The 20,574-nt window shown below is 36.1% G+C and overlaps 1 protein-coding gene across 4 annotated transcripts in view; it reads left to right on the plus strand.

The window, feature by feature from the left end:
* Positions 1-20,574, plus strand: part of AP4E1 (adaptor related protein complex 4 subunit epsilon 1) — a 55,527-nt gene that overhangs the window by 2,408 nt on the left and 32,545 nt on the right. For all 4 annotated transcript variants that reach the window (XM_025883784.2, XM_073876983.1, XM_025883788.2 and 1 more), the window contains exons 3-8: positions 4,089-4,212; positions 7,855-7,928; positions 8,359-8,480; positions 11,390-11,549; positions 13,372-13,538; positions 16,486-16,559. In XM_025883784.2, coding sequence (XP_025739569.1) covers positions 4,089-4,212; positions 7,855-7,928; positions 8,359-8,480; positions 11,390-11,549; positions 13,372-13,538; positions 16,486-16,559 — 721 coding nt within the window. The remainder of the gene's footprint in view (positions 1-4,088; positions 4,213-7,854; positions 7,929-8,358; positions 8,481-11,389; positions 11,550-13,371; positions 13,539-16,485; positions 16,560-20,574) is intronic.

The raw sequence follows: 20,574 nt of genomic DNA on the forward strand, positions 1-20,574 counted from the left end.
GCAAGACGTGCTTGAGTGATGTCAATTCAACGCCAGCGTGATGATAATTACATAAATGTGGCAATACTCATGGGACCCCAGTGCTGAACTTACTGTTTTAATGTTGTGCACTGGGAAAAGGTTATGATACATCATTTAAGGTAATATTTTCAGTCCTGAATTGGTATATTATAGATCTCTCATTTTACTATTCTACATCATCTTGGAATATAGGTGAACAAGGTAGAAAAATGGTTTTCTTGCCGTAAAAAAGTGTATTGCACAACAGCTAAATCAAGTTCCAGTTATTTTAGAACTTGAGTTCCATGTAACTTGATTTCTCAAACAGCATTCTTTTAGCAGCTATTTAGTGAGTAGCCACTATATGCAGGCCACTGTCCCCACATAGTTAGATTAAGACCTAAGTTTTTTCTTTTAATTTTCATGTGGCTTCATATAATGAGATTTTGCCAAGCAACATTATTCAGCAAATATTTAGTGAATGCCTTCTTTGTGTAAGTCACTGTGGAAGTATTCTCCCTCTTCTAATAAAAATATTGGGGGTGATCATTTTGCATGAACACAATAGTGTACATGAATAACATTTCTTCTTTGGGGGGTTATTTTTATTATTATTTTATTATTTTATTTTATTATGTTAGTCACCATACAATACAGCACCAGTTTTCTTTTTGTTTTTTTTTTTTAAAGAGAGAATGAGAGAGAGAGAGAGAGCACATGGGGGGTGTCAGAGGGAGAAGCAGACTCCCTGCTGAGCAGGGAGCCTGATGCGGGACTTGATCCTGGGAGTCCAGGATCATGACCTGAGCTGAAGGCAATCGCTTAACCAACTGAGCCACCCAGGCGCCCCACAGCACCAGTTTTCGATGCAGTAATCCATGATTCATTGTTTTTGTACAACACCCAGTGCCCCATGCAGTATGTGCCCTCCTTAATACCCATTACCGGGCTAACCCATCCCCCTAACCCCCCTCCCCTCTAAAACCCTCAGTTTGTTTCTCAGAGTCCATAGTCTCTCATGGTTCATCTCTCCTTCCGATTTCCTCCCTTCATTTTTCCCTTCCTTCTCCTAATGTCCTCCATGCTATTCCTTATGTACCACAAATAAGTGAAACCATATGATAATTGACTTTCTCTGCTTGACTTATTTCACTTAGCATAATCTCCTCCAGTCCCATCCATGTTGATGTAAAAGTTGGGTATTCATCCTTTCTGATGGCTGAGTAATATTCCATTGTATATATGGACCATGTCTTCTTCATCCATTCATCTGTTGAAGGGCATCTCGGCTCTTTCCACAGTTTGGCTATTGCGGACATTGCTGCTATGAACATTGGGGTGCATATGGCCCTTCTTTACACTACATCTGTGTCTTTGGGGTAAATACCCGGTAGTGCAATTGCTGGGTCATAGGGTAGCTCTATTTTTAATTTTTTGAGGCACCTCCACACTGTTTTCCAAAGTGGCTGTACCAACTTGCATTCCCACCAACAGAGTAAGAGGGTTCCCCTTTCTCCACAACCTCTCCAACATTTGCTGTTTCTTGCCTTGTCCACTTTTGCCATTCTAACTGGTGTAAGGTGGTGTCTCAGTGTGGTTTTGATTTGAATTTCCCTGATGGCTAATGATGATGAACATTTTTTCATGTGTCTGTTAGCCATTTGTATGTCTTCTTTGGAGAAGTGTGTGTTCATCTCCTCTGCCCGTTTTTTGACTTGAATGTTTTTAAAGTCTAAGAGAATGTATATATTTCCTTTTATGATCATAGAAATATTTGGACAAATGAAGCTCAAAGCATAGTTAATCTGATATATTTATGTGTATATAGGTATATGTGTGTGTGTGTGTTTAGATATGTATATGTGTGTATATGTATGAAATCATTGTGGTATTTATTCATGATACTTGATAGAAATGTTAAGCAGAAATGGTTTCTCTCCTTTTACTTTGTTTGATTTCCATTTTTTATAATTGATACATCTGGAGAAATAAGATAAATAGGTAGAAGTTAGGGAGCCAGAGTTTGGAAGGAAGATTTTGTAATAATTATAGACATCCAACTCTGGGCATGCTTTTTTTTTTTTTTTTAAGAGAGAGAGAGCAAGAGAGCATGATAGGGCAGGGGCAGAGAGAGAAGGAGAGAGAGAATCTCAAACAGGCTCCATGCTCAGCTTGGAGTCCCATGCAGAGCTCCATCCATGACCCTGAGATCATGACCTGAGCCAAAATCAAGAGTCGGATGCTTAACCAACTGAGCCACCCAGGTGCCTCTCTGGGCATGCTTTATTGTCTGTCCCTGAGGTGGTTGGGTAGAGGTTGCATGACAGTTTGTTAGAGAAATTGTAAAAAAAAATTCTGCTTTGGGGAATGGACTTCTCTAAAACTAGGAGAATAATAATGTATGCAATATAATTTTTTTTGAAACATTTATTTATCATAGTTCTGGAAGCTGGAAGTCCAAGATTTAGTTCCTGGTGAGGGGCAATATAATTTTAATTAAATAGAGCTCATAATGACCTTTGAAAGACTCTGAGATAAAAAGTTACAAAACCGGGGTGCCTGGGTGGCTCAGTTGGTTAAACGGCTGCCTTCAGCTCAGGTCATGATCCCGGGGCCCTACATCGGGCTCCCTGCTTAGCGGGGAGCCTGCTTTTCCCTCTCCTGCTCCCCCTGCTCTCTCTCTGTCAAATAAATAAAAAATAATAAAAAAAATCTTAAAAAAAAAAGTTACAAAACCAGGGATGATACTTAATGGATTAGATGAATACTTTCACTCCTTATTGATGTGGAAGCTTTTTATTTATTTGAGAGAGAGGGAAAGCATGACAGAGCATGAGTGGGGAGGCCCAATCCCAGGACCCTGGGACCATGACCTGAGCCCAAGGCAGATGCCCAACCGACTAAGCCACCCAGGGTCCACAGATGTGGAAGCCTTTGAAGAAGAACTTCCAGTATCTTTTAAGCTTGTTTTTTTCAGTATTTAGTAGTCTTAACATACTAATGAATTAACTTTTATTACTTTAAACGTAAGTGACCTGAATTTTGTGTAATATACTAACTCTAGTTAATTTTTAGATATTAAAATAGGCTCTGGGCTTATTTTGAAACACATTTTATTTATATTTTTTATTTATGATTAAAATTTGCTATAAATATTGCAAATACAAATATTATTATGCTAATAAAACAAATTTTAGAATCCCCTAAAACAATTTATTAGCTTGTGTTGTAAATATTGAAAGACCCAGTTAAAAAATTAAATATTGGAATAGTAATATGATTAATGATATCATGCCCTTCAGTTCCTGATAACTGAGAGTTATTTAAAAAGAATGCCTGTAAAACAAACTATTGCATATTATGTACAGCAAAATAAATCTGAAGAAAGTTTGGGTGCAATTTGGTTTTTAAATGTAAAAATTATTTTCTTTACAAATTATTACCAACTTTTGGGAATTTTATGGTTGTTTTCATTTGGCAAAGTATATTAAAATGATGTGCTCCAATCTAGAAGCCAAGTCATATTACCATGGGTGAAATTTTGTCTGAAGACCATGTGTCTCATCTTATAACCAGATTTTACACAGGGACACCTAGAACTAGAAAGAGCTATAGTTGGAACGCCTGGGTGGCTCAGTCAGTTGAGAGACTCTTGATTTTGGTTCAGTCATGATCTTGGGGTCTTGAGATCGAGCCGGACGTTGGGCTCCATGCTGAGTGTGGAGCCTGCTCAAAAGTCTCTTGCTCCCTCTCCCTCTGCCCCTCACCTTGCTTGCACACATGCACGAAGTCTCTCAAATAAATAAATAAATCTTAAAAAAAAAATAGAAATAGCTACAGTTGATTTATTTTATAATGTTGCCACTAACAAAATGTTAAAATAATTTTACTAAAATCAATACTGTTGGTAAGCTAAGTTTTGGAGCAACTTTTATTTATAAAGTTTGACTTCAGGTTATGAATTTATAATATGTGTATGTTTTTTTCTTCAATGCCAGGATTAAGGGATTTCCCTGTGAAAGCAACATAATTTAAAAAAAATCAAAGTATTCTATATTTATGCAGTTACTGGATATTTTGCTTTGCAGAAAATGATGAAGGAATGTATGGTGAGACTTATATATTGTGAAATGCTTGGATATGACGCTTCCTTTGGCTACATACATGCAATCAAGTTGGCACAACAAGGAAACCTTTTAGAAAAAAGAGTAGGTATGTATATGTGTAAGATTTTTATACTTAATGTTGCCCTTAAAGTTCCAGCAACTATGTAAAATCAATGATGGTGGGTATATAGTGTGTTTTTAGAACACTGCCTTGTAATTTCCAAAGCTTTAGAAGAGAACACTTCAAAAACTCAAACCTATAAGTGAAATCAGTCTTACTGATCCATAGCATTTTGGAAATTTGGAGATTAAAAATTGCCTGTTTTTGTGATAGATGACTATCTGTATTTGTCAAAACTCATTAAGCCATACACTTAAAAAATGAGTGAATTTTCTTGTGTGTAAATTATACCTCAATAAAGCCGATTTTAAATTCTGTCTGACCTCATCAGTTTAATGATCAAAAATGTTTCTTTATAGAATTAAAAACTGAAATTGACTTGAATAATATTAAATATACTGTTTTTAGTTTCATAAATGTTAGCTGTGAGGATTAGAGGTATCTTTTAAAAAGTTTTGGCTCTTTAATCAACCTTTAGGGCTATTAGGAAATATCCTTTAAATTAAACACTTAAATCTTTTACTCACGTAGGTTCAGCTATGTATCAGAACCCAAGAAGGAAATACATGAGAGTAATAGAGGAGTACAACATGTTCTTTATTCAGAGGAGTTGATAGTGTAATGTTTTCAAGGACCAGCATTCTTCACAAATTATATTCACCTGTCAGATGATGGGGTGGGGGGAGGAGATATTTTGGTAAAGATTCTGAGACTAGGTACACCCAGTATTCTATTTATTGAAACTCACTCCACTCTTCTAGATTTGTTGTATTCTTCCCTCCAAGGGGAATGTCCTCTGGCATCCTGTCTGTCCCTCTTTGTATTCCAAATCAAGTTTTAACTCTTCTGTGATCACTTGGATGGCTTTTACCATCTGTCATCTTACGGTGTTGCCTTTTCATGTATTAATGTTTTAGCTCTCGAACTAATTCTAAGATCCCTAAAGGCAGGGAAATTTTTGAAAACAATAGGTAGTCAATATTAGATGGTTGGTGCTCTAATTTTGTACAGCTGTTGCTATGTTGTGCTTCTTAGACTTTCATATAATTTTTTTCATTTTCTACTTAATTTAAAAAATATAAAAAGTGTCTCATTGTTCAAAAGTTAAGACCTTATTAAAAGGTATAATCAAAGAAGTCTCGCTTTTATCTCTAGCCCCTCTTACCCAGTTTGTTCCTTACTCCCATAAGTAACTATTTTCATTAGTTTCTGATTAATCTTTCCATTGTTTCTTTTTGTAAAACAAGCAAATGCACCTTTATACTCAAACCCTCTCTCTTATACTAAAGATAGCATGGCTATATAGATTATTCTATGCCTTGTTTAGACATCTTCATACTTTTCTACAGTTGCATCATTTTCATTGGATGGATGGATAGGCCATAGTTTTTTCAACCAGGTCTCTATTGGTGGACATATGGGTTATTTTTTATTTTTTGCTTTTGTAAATAATGTTGCAGTGAATAACCTTGTACATGTGTTATTCATAGTTATAGAAATTTTAACAGAGACCTTGGACTCATTTTTATTGAGGTTTATGATCTTTGGGAAATATTTTATTTTTTAATTTTATTTATTTTTTTAAATGTTTTATTTATTTATTCATGAGAGAGAGAGAGAGAGAGAGAGGCAGAGGCAGAGGGAGAAGCAGGCTTCCTGCCCAGCAGGGAGCCCGATGCGACACTCGATCCCAGGGTCCTGAGCCGAAGGTAGACACTCAACCATCTGAGCCACCCAGGCGCCCCTGGTATTTGGGAAATATTTTATTGCCGTGTAGAGGGACATATATCTGTAGCTATCAGACATTTTTTATGTGTGCTAATAAATAGAAGTGTTTTTTTTAAGATAGCATTTAAACCTATATGTCTTCACTCTGGTGCTATTGCCTCTTCAGCTCCCTAGAGATTTCTGAGAATAGCTTTGGTGCTTTCTCTGATGGAGACGCCGCCTTATTTTTTATAGGAATATTGTTGAATAAAATACATTTCAGTACATTAGATCAGGTATTATGTTAGGTGCTTCATCTTGCGAGATAGGAGAAAACTGAGCCTCAGAAAGGTTAAGTCACTTGTCCAAGGTCATACAGCTAGTAAATGGTGGATCCTGAATGTAAACCCAAGTTTCTATGAGTCAAAGCTTGTGTTCTTAGCCTATATGTCACTCTTTTATATCAAACATATTCCATAATCATAGTCATTATTCTCTGTCTTCTGGAACCTTTTCATCTTTTGAGTCACCAAATATTCTCTCCCCTGTTTCCTGAGTGTCAAAATAGTTAGGATATTTTTTATAACAGATAGAATTAGGGTTTTTTTGAGATGGTCTTTGAATTTGTTTATCTTCTCATACCTTGATATTGGTGACTTGGGTGTGGGTGGTACTACAGCTGATCGGGTGAGTTCTCAGCAATCTGGTAAGACTTAATCTCTTTAAATGCTCCCTAGGGCTGTTCTCAGTTCTTTCTTGCCCCTGGTTATATTCTTTTTTCTTTCTCCTGCTGCTACTAATTGATTGTGCAAATAGGTAGTTTCTAACAGCTTTCCCATGATTCCCAGCAGACATACACACACACACACACACACACACACACACAGCGTGTGGATAATGATGGGGACAGTTGACATTAGAATTCCTAATGAGAGGACTGAAGAGTTGGGAAGAATGGAAAACAGTGAGGGTGGAAGTCAGGGAATGGGACCTCCGTGTAGGCTGTGTGGAGAGACTGGACAGCATAGGTATTAAAATGTGAGCTAATTCCTCCTGACTGGGTTTGAGTGTTGGCTCTACTGTGTACTCGCCATAGACTTTGTGCAGTTACCCTTTTCGGGTCTCATATTCTTTTGGGGGTAATAATACTTCATAGAGTTGTGAGGATTGGATGAGGTGAGGCTTGTAATGTACTGACCCATAGTAACTGTCTTACAAATGTTATCAGTATGAAAGGGTGACAAGAAAATGACTTGGAGTATCTAGAGTCCATGTACATGGCATCTGTCATAGTATTAATGTATTTCCTCAATCCTGAGATGTACTTTTTTATGTTTTAATATTGAAATAAATATGCTTACTTAAATCAGTGATTACATTTAATGTGGTAGACAGTGCTTCTTTCCTCAACAACTGTTAATCCTTCAGTAGTGTATCTTCATATTGAGAAAATAAGGTATTGTTTATGGCTTAATATATGATTTACACCATATAGGTTGGTATTGGGTGGCTCATTCAATAATAAATAGCCAGTAACTCCCTAGTGATTATAGTGTAGCTATTAGTTTTTGAACAGTTGTATGTTTGAAAATATTTTGATTGATTGTGTAGAGATACGCACAGAAGAGAGAAGGCATATATTTCTTATGTCATTTATAGGACTTTAAGTTGGTACAGATAGCCTCTTTTTCATTTCAGGTATATCCTGTGATACATAATTATGAAAGATTTTAGGATAAAGAACATCTGAAATCTTCCTGAAGTTTTTGAACCTCATATTTTACAATCCGTCTTTATAGTTACCTGTAGCTGTTATCTTTGACACTTAAATTTTTGAATATATTATTGCTTTGTTTAATTTCTTGGGAAAAGTTCATTTTTGGCAGCTAATAATGAGACTTTTCCCCTCAAATTTTATAGGTTATTTGGCTGTTTCTTTATTTCTACATGAAAATCATGAACTGCTGCTTCTCCTTGTGAATACAGTTGTGAAGGTACTGTATTGTATGTTGGTAAATATGAAGTCTTAAATTATTCTTCCAGGCAGCTGACATTTCACCTCAATCATATTGAATTAGATATTTTTGGAAGAAGCCAGGCTTACAGAATGGGCTTGAAAGATCTTTTGGATCAGTTTCTGAGTTTATAAAATGAGGCTAATAATAGAACTTAATCCAGTTGTAAGGGTTAAATGAAACATGCTCCTGCTGCTGTTGTTATGGTTTCATTTGAAAGCAGATCCCTAGATTTTTAGTCAGATGCACTTTTCCCGCTGTTGTCTTTTTCTCCAGGATCCGTACTGAATGTACAAATGAATTAGAAAGTTAGTAGAAAACTGTTAAGTATGTAGGACCATTGCCATGTTGAACTCACTGAGTTTCAAAATTTGCACTGAATCTTTTGTTTGCTTAATCATTACATCAGGATTTGCAGAGCACTAACCTGGTAGAAGTGTGTATGGCACTTACTATTGTCAGCCAGATTTTCCCTCGAGAAATGATTCCAGCTGTTCTTCCATTAATTGAAGATAAACTTCAACATTCTAAGTAAGTAAATTATTTTTGGATACATGGCTATAATATATATTTCAAAACAAAAATTCAAACTAAAAAATTTATTATAACTTTAACTTAATGCTATTAGGGTGGAGGCTATCCTTTGACTGCCACATACAATGCAAAAAATCTCTGATAGCATCATCCTTTATTTTATGTGGGTTCGAGAAAGTGCCAGGCAGCTTTCTAAAGTTAAACTGAGAGGCAGTGAGGTTTAGTGTCAGGAATCTGTGGCTTTCCTCTCAGTTCTACCACAAACCAGCAGTGGTCCTCTTTTTCCTTTGGCTCTGTGGGTTTGGTTGAAGCATGTTAGTTTTCACAAAGTTGTTTTAAGGATAAAGTGAAATAATGGAAAAAATCTGGCAGTGGTTCAAGTACTATGAATGCAGAGCTTCAATGTATTGGGGTTGATTTCATAGCAAAACTGCAGCGTTCAAATTCTATTTTATAGCAGAGTATATCCAGATAAACCTTAACTTGTAGTATTTTGCTAATCTTATAAGATTCCTTAATTCTCTTTATCAGCTTGACTTACTTTTTCACCAATTATTTTTTTTAAAGATTTTATTTGTTTATTTAAGAGAGAGTGAGAGCAAGAGCAAGAAAGCACAAGCGGGGTGAGGGACAGAGGGAGAAGCAGGCTCTTCACTGAGCAGGGAGCCCGATGCTGGGCTTGATCCCGGGACTCCCGGATACTGACCTGAGCCGAAGGCAGTCACTTAACCGACTGAGCCACCCAGGTGCCCCTGTTTTGTTTTGGGTTATTTCATTTTTGTTCTGTTTTCAACCAAGCGCCTTAACTTCATAACCTTTAGGGCTAGGAAAAACTTTGCAATCACTTTTTCCTTTTTTTTTGTGATGACAGTATTTTAGTTATATATACATTCTTAATATTTTTTTGTTATACATGCAATATTTATTTTACATGTCTCTTTAAGCTAGTATTTTTAGTGTTCTGACATTATAAAATGTTGTCTTATGATTTGTATTCTTTCAGAAATTTTGGACCATGAATCTTCTGGCTAAAATGATAGCTCTTACTAAGAATTATAGAATAACTTCATAGGCTTTTCAGACTTGCTTTAATGTTTTATTTATGTCAGATCTGTGTTGAAAACAAATGATGGCTATAGACAATTAATTACTGGAAGTAAAATACTGTTTTTCTTAGATAATTACAGGTTGATCTGATCATAGCAGAGCATTATTTTTACGCAATTTTTCCATATCCCCATTGTTTTGTGGTAATCAAATACTGAGCGTTTGTATGAAATCCTTCTGAGAACTGCATTTTTCCTCATTGCTTCCCATGTACTCTAATTTCAAAACCTGGCCTCTCCTGTCTTCCCCCAGTTAGACTTTTTGAAACTCTGCTTCTGCTGTTGTGGCCATACCTAACTCTATGCAGAAGAACATGGGTCAGAGCTATAGGTAGGCCAGTGGATGTCACAAACATGTGACTTGGACTTGACTTTCGAATTTCACCATGCTAGCCTCTCTCCAGGTCTCCTGATGTCTTTTGTTAGGCCTGCGGATTCCTGAGCCTGTTGAGTGTTTGCCTCCTTTTATCCTACTTCATTTACCTATTCTCTCTCAGAACTGAAATTGGTTAACACTCAATAGCAATACACTGAGATGTAGTTTACAGCCACCATAGTATGAATAATATTAATGGCAAATCTTGTGTTAGTCTGCTTTTGCTCTCTCTGTAAAAAGAATTTTCCATCATCGCATAGTTTGGCTAGGAAGATAGTGAGTTGCTTGTTAATGGAATTTAGAAGAAGCTAAGTTTGACATTTGTTAGAAATTTATAAAAGGTATTCTTGACTGGAACACAGAGGATTGCACTGAATAATCTCAATTTTGAGATTCTGTGATTTAAGGTAACAGAAATACCTAAAAGTAAATATTTCACTTTTGTGACACTTGCTGCTGTTATGAGCACTGCCAGCATAGCCTGCAAATATGAAGTATTTAGAAATAGGCACATGAGTGAGAATAACAAGGAATATACCTCCTTGGAAATTACATTAGAATATAGGATTGTTATTTTTGCTTTTTGTGTGCTAGACATTATCTGTTACAAATTAAGTGTAGGGTTAGTGTATACTTTCCTCTTCAGTTTTTTTTTTTTTAAGTTTTTATTTGAGAGAGAGAGCAAGCACAAGTGAGAGGGTTGGGGGGTGTGGAGAGGCAGAGGGAGTAGCAGACTCCCCACTGAGCAGGGAGCCTAATGCAGGGCTTGATCCCAGGACCCCAAGATCATGACCTGAGCTGACGGCAGAGACACTCAGCCCACTGAGACCCAGGTGCTCTTACTTTCCTCTTCACTGTAATGACATTTTTGAAACATGAGCTGGGCAAGGGGAAGAGTAACATCTTTTAATGTGAGTCTCCCTTTCTATTGTCCTGCCTCCCTAAAGTATTTGGAATATGCTTGCCCATGGTACAAAAAAAGAAATATTAAAAGGTAGAATGTGAATGAGATTTTCGATATTAATAAAGAGACTGTTTAATATTACTAGGCAGAATTACCTCTTATAGATTAGAAGTGTTGATTCTTTCCCAGTTTCTAGAGAGATAGCTTTCAAAAGTGGAATTAGGGAATTAAGGAGTTTGTTTTTCTTCCTTGTTTGTTCTAGTTTCAAAAATAATAAATACATGCTTGTTACCAAAAATTATGTAACTAAAGATATATATAACGTGGGCAGTTAGTCTCTTGAGGTCTTACCTCTTGGAGATAACCACTTTTTATAGTTTGGTGGATTAGAATAAAGAAATAATAAATGTATAATTCTTTTTATATAGCTGATATTTTGAAATCATCTCATTTACAGTCTTTTCAAACTAAATGCATGACAAGTCAGATGGTTTGTTTAGATTTTATTTTTTATCTTTAGGGAGATTATACGAAGAAAAGCTGTTCTGGCATTATATAAATTCCACCTCATTGCTCCTAATCAAGTACAGCATATTCACATTAAGTTTCGGAAAGCACTTTGTGACAGAGATGTTGGGGTCATGGCTGCTTCTTTGCACATATACTTTAGGATGATTAAGGTAAGTTGGAAATTTCAGGAGGTACTGAGTAGTTGCCATTAGAAAAATTAATTATGGAATTAAAAGAAAACTCAGATTTTTCAGTAAAATGCTTAATTAACATTTCAAGTTTTTACTGTTGACTTTTTAATATTAATTTTTGCAAGTTGTTTGATAGCATGAGTTGTAGGCACATTACAGAATTAGTCTGTTTTTTAAATGACTAAGATTTTTTGAGTTAACTAAAGGTGTATGGAAAAATAGCTATAGAAGAATATTGAAATTTGCAGATTTGTGGTTTTTCAAGCAGTGAACTTTCTTTTAAATTTTTTTTAAAAATATTTTTATTTATTTATTTTTAAAGATTTTATTTATTTGACAGAGAGAGAGACACAGCAAGAGAGGGAACACAGAGGGAGTGGGAAAGGGAGAAGCAGGCTTCCCGCCGATCAGGGAGCCCGATGTGGGGCTCGATCCCAGAACCCTGGGATCATGACCTGAGCCGAAGGCAGACACTTAACGACTGAGTCACCCAGGCACCCATAAAAAAAATTTTTTATTTATATACCGGAGAGAGAGAGCACAAGCAGGGGAGGGGCAGAGGGAGAAGAAGCAGACTCCTCGCTGAGTACGGAGCCCAACTCGGGGCCTGGTGTGGGGCCTGATCCTTGGACTCTCTGATCACTTAACCATCTGAGCCACCTAGGTGCCCGAAGCAGTGACTTTCTTTTATACAACTTTATAGCTTATAGAAATGAGGAGAGCCAGTGGGGGTTGTGCAAGGTATATGGACTACAGTGTTGACTCCTTACATTATACTGTGTCAAATGAAAAAAGAAGGTTGAATGGTATGGTAAAATTTTCTAAATGGTGATACGGATTTACACTAATTCAGCCCCAGTGTATTGCCTGAAACCCTTTGTATGTTTTATATGTGTGTGAGAGACTCCATGAGTATTATATAACAAAATGGCATATGTTATTGAATTCAATTTACAATTACAGAATTGAAGCTTGTCCTCATTTTTATGCATTGTGCTCCAAAATAGATTGGTATAAATAGATATTTCATGTTAAATCTTATTTTTCCTCTAATGTTTACTAAACTTTGAAAGAGCTATTATTTCCCTTCCAAAAATGTGCCCTTGATAATGAAATAAAAATTATAATGAAGAGTCTGATGTTTACTTTGAAGAATGTATATGTAATTTCCCCAGTCCAAGAGATTAGTCAGATAGATAAGCAAAGCACACTCACTCAGAAACACAGGTATGTTTAAATACTATAGGGTTAATTAATTTTTTAAAAGGCAGATGCACTGATCTGGGGAGGTTTGAATGGTTGAGTAGTCTTGACTGTGCCTTGTGCTCTTCCACCCAGAACACATTTAGATCGTTTACATGAGAAGTCTTTTGCAAATAAAGGTCGGAGATTGCAAACAGGCCTTGATTTTTATCAAAAGTAGAAATAACACTGCCCCTTTTCAGTATGCCAGTTCTTTTCCTTTTTTGATATAATTGCTGATACTGTCTAGTAAAAGTTCTATATAAGATGTAATTATAAGAATTTATGAAATGTGATTAAGACTCTGTGGGGACAAGTAGCTTTTGGTGGAAGCTTTTTGGGGGATGATATAGCTTTCGATCAGGTAGCCAGAGTAGTTTCATCAAGGAAGAAATCAAACTAATTAGATTAGAGTACTGTTTCATTAAATGTGCACATGAAACTTCTAAGTGAACATATACTAAGTTAGATTCTGTATGGCATTTCAACCAGGTCTGTTTTATATTTGATAAGACATTATTATTAACAGAACATTTTTTGTTTTGTTTTTTGGGTATAGGAAAATCCATCTGCATATAAGGACTTGACGGGGAGTTTTGTAACAATATTGAAGCAAGTAGTTGGAGGAAAGCTCCCAGTAGATTTCAATTACCACAGTGTGCCGGCACCATGGTTACAAATCCAGCTCTTGAGAATACTAGGACTTCTAGGAAAAGATGATCAAAGGTAAACTATTCTAAGTAAACTTCATACCCTGATAGCCTGTCACCTAGAAGTTTCATAAGTCAGATTCTCCCATTGTTTAATTGTCTTAATAATGATAAATAAACCACTGTAAGAAGTACATAACAGGTTGCTAGGATAATCCTGGCTCTTTGCTTATCTAAGTCCTACTCATAGGGACTTCTGAGGCTCCATATCTTTCATGAAGCCTTCTTAATCATTCTAGCTTAGGGATTGGGAAACTTTCTGTAAAGGGCCAGACAATAAATATTTTAAGCTTTGTGGGCTGTATGTTGTCTGTTGCAACCATTCAAGCCTGCTGTTGTACAGCTCAAAAGCAGCCATAGACATTACATAAATGAATGAACATTGCTGTGTTCCAAAAAAACTTTATGGATGTTAAACTTGAATTTCATATAATCTTCATGTGTTGTGAAATATTATTCTTTGATTTTTTTCTCCCCAATAATTTAAAAATGTAAAAACCATTTCTTATCCTGCAGCCATACAAAAACAAACATTCAGCCAGCATAGGCCTGCAGACTATAGTTTGCTGACTCTTGCTCTGGTTGGATGTGAGTCCTTCATCTTAATTCATTTGTCTGAGTTATCTTTTTAGCCAATACTTTCTATTAAACTTTTTATGGGTGTCTATTCAGTTATATATATCTTTTATAACTTTTTATTTTGCCATAGTTTTTCAAACTTACAGAGAAGTTGCAAGAAAGTACAAGAAGCTTCCTTATACCCTTTACATAGAGACATCAATTATTTGCAGTTGTGTTATTATTCTTTCTCACTATATATGTGCATGTGTGCACACATATTTTAAAATTTTTTTCCTGAACTGTTCAAGAGCAAGTCCAACTAGATTTTAGTTCCCTTGAGAGCAAGGACCATGGCTTGAGTCCTTGATGTGTTTCTCTCTTAAGAAAATATATGCTAAAAAAAAAAAATTTGCTAATCAGTGTTTTCACTTTATGAAAGATGGTTCTTCTCTATGCAGTAGGGTACCTTCTAATTCCTTAGCGCTTTACAAAGGTATTGTCCTCTAGGCTCTTGCTCCTAGTAATGCCTTGTCAGTGTCATGTCAGTGTCCATCTGCCTGGAGCTCCTAATGAGAGCTAATTGGACTGTATCACTTCTGGTACTGCTATGTTACCTTTTCCTGTGTTTCGGAATCTCAATTCCTGACGAAATCTGAGTAAAAAAACTAGAGGTGATGGGAGTACATATGCACATTACAAATATTTGTCCCAATTTTATTTTATATAATCCAGCCTATCCTATTGTGTATCTCTAGTTGGAGTTCACTGGAAGTCTGTTTTAAAATCATGAATTTCATAGTAATGCAACCAGACCTCACTGGTCTAAAAAGATCCAGTGATAATATGTTGTTTATTAAATTCATTAACTCATTCCTTTATGGATGAATTTGGGGAATACGTACAAAGTTACAAAGAATATGTACAGAGAGAGCTTACCTCCAGAGAGCTCAGTTGAATAGAATTAGGCTCAATGAAGTAAATAAAGAGTGGAACTCTTATGATGTTGTAGAACATTAGAATATTTTCTCCTTTGTCCCAACTCTGACATTTTATGTTAACACAAATCTTGTGTTTCTCAAGACATGCTTAGCTCAGTGTGGCAAAGTAAAAATGTTATTTTATAACAGATTCTAATGTATTTAATGAAAGAGCTAATTTACTGGAAAAGTCTTCTTATATTTATATTCTTTTATGTCTGTTGTTTGAATATTTTCTTGTGTTTTATAGCATTCTTAGTTTTAGGTTATTAATGTTGCTTGATCATGTCTGCAGATGTTTCCACATTTTCATGTGGTTAATTATGACTCCTACGCCAGACACTGGCTTTTAAAATTGAGAAACTAGACTGTAATCTAGGTGTAGTATTACCAAATTTGGGGCGGGGGAAGGGTTGTAATGTCTGCTTTGTGGTTATTGTCTGGAAAAAGTGCTTACACAATAAAATGAAGGATTTTAGAATATGGTCCTGGATTCTCACTGGATAGTTATACTTTAGTCAAGACAGAATAAAAGCACATGCACTTCAAATTAAATTTTATAGCTGTATATTTGGAAAAAAGAAATTTTCTGAAAAAGATGTAACATACATCATGTGTTATTTGTGTAGCCTCACATTATTTTGATCTCTTTGTTTTATAGTGTAGTTTCTCTGCAAGACTACTATGTGTATTGTATGTTGATGGTAGTTCTTTTTTCTATTCGTGCTTTTCGAATTTGTAAAACATAGAAATGCCAGTTGAGAAGCCATAGTTTCACACTGACCTCTTGCAGAGGACTTTTCTAGGTTGGGAGGCAGAGTGCTCTACAAAGCACTGCATTTTCTTACAGTATCTACCTCAACCCAGTTACTGTAAATGTAATCAGTAAGCATAAAGGCATAGGTATGATACAAACCCATTTCACAAAATGTAATTTCTTTATATTTAACGTAAATGAAAGTTAAAATTTTTTTTCCAGAGAACCTGGTGCTGCTCAAAGAAAGACTAGTATTTGAATATTTTTTAAAGACTATGTGGTTACTGTCTGGAATAATCTGGATATGTGAGGTATTACTGTAGTAACTTGAAACAGGTAGCATATTTTATTATAAATAAAATTATAAAAGGTAGTATGTTCAACCAAACAAAAGCTTGATTCATAGACTAGGTACAGGTAGAGGAAAGAGTTGATTGACTTAGGGATATCTCTCCATTGACTAGTCAGCTTTGATAAAGCAGGAAATTAAACTCAAGAAAAAGAACATATGGAATCTTGAAGAAGTGAAATTCCCATAGCTTCATAAAATGAATTTCTTTCACTTCTTTTCTGTAGATCCTCAGTTTTAAAGAGAGAGAAGTTTGAAAAACTGTTTTATTGAGTTATAATACTATAATTCTACTGCAAATAAAATATCTTTTAAACAGGACAAGTGAATTAATGTATGATGTTCTTGATGAATCCTTACGAAGAGCCGAGCTAAATCACAATGTCACATATGGTAGGTAACATATGTAAATGCTACTCTAATGATTATCAGTGTTTTTCAGTATTGTAACAAAATGCGTGTTAGAATACTATAAATTCCAAAAGAATTGTATATGTTAATTTTTAAGATGGTTCTTTGGGTTATTATTTTTCAGTGCAAGCATTAGATAACTAATAGAAATAATTTGAAATTATGGCATTGTTTTAAATGTTGACCTAAATTCATTATTAAAATTATCTCTCTTTTCTAAATATTTTAAAGAGAATTGTTTTTATATTGAAAGTATTCACTAAGGGTCTAATTGACTGTAAAGGTTAACACAGTAGATCTGTTCCGTACTTAGGAAGACAGTACTTAAATAAATCAGTCAACTAGTCATCAAAGGTTCCTTACATTTCTGTGTTTTGTCGGGTCCTGTGCAAGGTGCTTGGAGTAGAGTTACGAATAAAACAGTATTATCATTGATCTCACAGACTAGATGGAAAGGGTCAGGTGGTGTAAATGTTACAGAGGAGAATTCTAGGGTGCTGTGGGAGAAAGAGCAGCTAGCCTTAGGTGAGAGAAAGAACAAGGACAACCGAAGGAACAGGAGAGTGTAGACAGAGATATATACGTGTGGGGCAGTAAATATGTAGGCGGTAGCTATATGTCACGTCCAGCTTTATAAAGCAAGTTAGTGATATGAGACGAGTAATTTGCGGGTGGAGGACTTAGGAAAGTAACTCAAAAACTTCCAAGCTTAATAGCCAGAGAGAGGAACTATTAGTTCTTTATTGATTAGTTTGAAAAAGCTCAGTAAAGAAATTGGGGTATTTGGAAATGTTCAGAAGCAAAGTAAAGCAGTTTGAATTTTGCATGCACTGGAGAAGAACAGTAAGGAGACATTGAGAGATTAACTCAGAAGTCATTTCTTAATCTAGTAAAATACTGTGAAGACCATTGTTCTTTCAGACAGTGGTAAACTGTGAATCTTTAAGGACAACGATTATAGAAATGTAGGGTGGACTAGAGGGCAGAGATTGCACTAGTTTAACTGTAAGAAAAATGCTTGACAAAGATGGAGTACGAATAAGGAGAAAGGATTGCATGTGTAAGACTAGTATGAGGATGATAATATATATGATAGTAAATTGAGATGGTAAATTTTGTAGGATAGATTTATGTTTTGCATGAATAAATGGTAATTAAGGCAATAAAAGTGGCTTATTCACTTGTTCAACCAGCATTCATTGAAGGCTTACAGAACAAAAACTTGATTTGTAAACTAGGTACAGATTGAGGAAGGAGTTGATTGATTTATTTTTCTGTGATGAGTCTGGGAGATTAAAGGAAAATGAGGTAGACATAGTCCCTGCCCTTATGAGTGTATAGCATAATGATGCCATTATACTATAATATCCCATAATGATATTATCTAGGATCCTACTGTCTAACGAGAAGAGTCAGGCCAGAGGTAAGGATGATCCTTACTGGCAAGGTGGTTTGGCTAGGAACTGCCAGAAGCTCCAAAGAAGTGTCAGAATCTTTGCAGGCAGCCAAGTAAAAAGTTTTTTTTGAGATACAATTAGCATGTAGGATAAGAGTTTAAAAGGCTCTCAAGGAATTCTGTTTAGAATCATTTAAGGATTTGCTTTTCTTTTTCTTACAGAAAGTTTTTGTTTTTGTTTTTTTGGTAATTGACATTTCAGCTTTAATTTTATTTTTTTGAATAGGTAATATATGCACATGGTTCTAAATTCAAAAGGTACGCAAAGGTATACAGTGAACAGTAATTGTCCCTTTGACCCTTACCACCCACCACCCAGTTCCCCTTCTTGGAGATAGCCACTGTTACCCATTCCTTTGATTTGGAGAATGCTGTATACCTGAGGAAATATTTTTTAATGTTCTCCACTAGGGCGTCTTTCCTTTATTAAGATTCCTGGGACCAACACCAACAGTTCGTTTCTTTGTAGGCTGTCAGTCCAGTGTTCACCTTGCCATGGAAACCTTATAGTTTCTTTTGTTTTATTTATTTCCTTTATTAAACTTTCCATTGTTAGGCTCCCCCCCTTTTTGTATTGATATGGTTTATAACTTACAGTGATTTTATCATTGGTAGACTTTTCTAGTAGTGCTAACATAAATATTTTTTTGCTTAAGAATGTGAATTTTAAATTATCAACTTCATAAGGGAAGAGACTGTGTCTATCCCAGTATCTGGCACTAGGTTAATCAATGAGTAATATGTTTTAATTGAATTAAAGGAAAAGAAGATTACTTTTATCAGTTGTCTGATTGAATTTTAGTCTTTATACTTTCTAAACCATATTTTTATGACAGCTCCATTATTACAACTTACCTTAAAGTTAAATCAAGACATAAATCATATCAAAGACATTTATTGACTACTGTTATGTACCAGGCATTGTACAAAGTGATATAGAGCATATGAAGAAGTGTAAAATACGATCTTTGTCTTCAAGGAATTTACAATATAATGGGAGAAATAGCTTATTTATGAAAGCATAATACCAGTATAAGGTAGAATGCTAAGGGGTGGTGCAGGGAATAAATATTACAGGAGTCCAGAGGTGGTCAAGATCACTGTGGGTCTGAGGACACACATAAGGATTTATTGATGTAATGAGGCCCTGAAAGGTAGGTAGGATTCAGATAGCCAGAAGGGAGGTCTAGGGGGTCTAGGCAGAGGGAACATGAGAGAAAGTGCAGAAGTGGGGATATTTAAAACTGCTTCAGAGAATACTGACTTACCAGCAGCCTGCATGGACCGTTCATAGTGGGAGCAGTGGAAAGGCCATGTTGCAGAGGTCCTCTTGTGGGAGCCAAATGAGTTTGGACTTTATACTATATAAATCCAGAGGTATGGAAGTTTTTTAGGCAGGGTACTGATAAGATGAGAGTAACATTTTTGGTAAGCTATTCAGTAAATTGGGAGAATTATATAAAATGGAGTACAAGGAACAGAACCATCAAAAGTAGATAGAAGTACACTTCCCTGTTTTTCCCACTTAGTGGATATTATATGTCAAATTAGCATACGACTCTGAAAGGTGGAGAAATGAAAGTAGACTGGTTAGGGACCTTGGGATGCAAGGAACAACACCATGGTGAGTACCCTGGGTTTTCTTTTTGCCTCATAGTTCCCAGACTGGGTACTGGAGAGCCAGCAACCTGGAAATGCTGACAGGCGCAGACAAAAATGCCCCAAGAAAAAAGCCTGCTGTCCTAGCCAAAGGACTGGCAAGAAAAGGGCAAAATAGCAAGATAGCAGTAGCTTCTCTATTCCAGCCAAGCATCACACACAGCAAATTATGTCATGGCAGAAAAGACTGAGTGGGAAGCCAAGATTTCCATGTCACCGGGTGTAACCAGCTTCCCAGCCCTCCACTGGACTTGTGGTGGAGAAGCCCAAGAGGAGAGCCAGAATTTCACCCCTGCCAGGTGCACTGTCGGTGGAGATGATGTGGGAAGCCTGGATTTCACATATTTAGGGATAGGAGGTTAACAAAGTACCTCTCCCCTCTTTGCTGGAGTGGTGTTAGAGGAAGCTGGTGGAGAGTCAGAGCCTTCACCTCTGGTCAGAGATACTCAGGCCACCCCAGCAGTGTCAGTGGAGGCCATGTAGGGAGCACTAATGAAGTAATGCCACTTTCTTTCCCAGGCAGGATAGTATCAGAGGATGTTCCCATCCCCTACCCAGAAGGAAACAAGGAGGCAGAGTGGAGAACCTGGGCTTCCACCCCCACTGGGTGGTACCCACATCTCCCTACCAGAGTGGGGTCAAGAGAGACTTACTTCATATGAAAGTAAAGTCTAGTCTGAAGGTTATGGGATCAGTGGAACTTCAAATTTTGTGCATAGCCCTACCCAAAATACATATGATAAAACCACAGTATCACATATGGTAGAATGTTACTAATTTTTAATTTGGTAATTTTTACTTGATGATATTTTGGTTAGGACCTGGGTTGCTCTGGAAGAGAAAACAAAACTTCACATCGTGTATTTATGTTTAGAAATCTTC

Source organism: Callorhinus ursinus, unplaced genomic scaffold (assembly GCF_003265705.2).
Source record: "Callorhinus ursinus isolate GAN/ISIS: 27379988/994484 unplaced genomic scaffold, GSC_fseal_2.0 scaffold25, whole genome shotgun sequence".
In the NCBI taxonomy this organism is placed as follows: domain Eukaryota; kingdom Metazoa; phylum Chordata; class Mammalia; order Carnivora; family Otariidae; genus Callorhinus; species Callorhinus ursinus.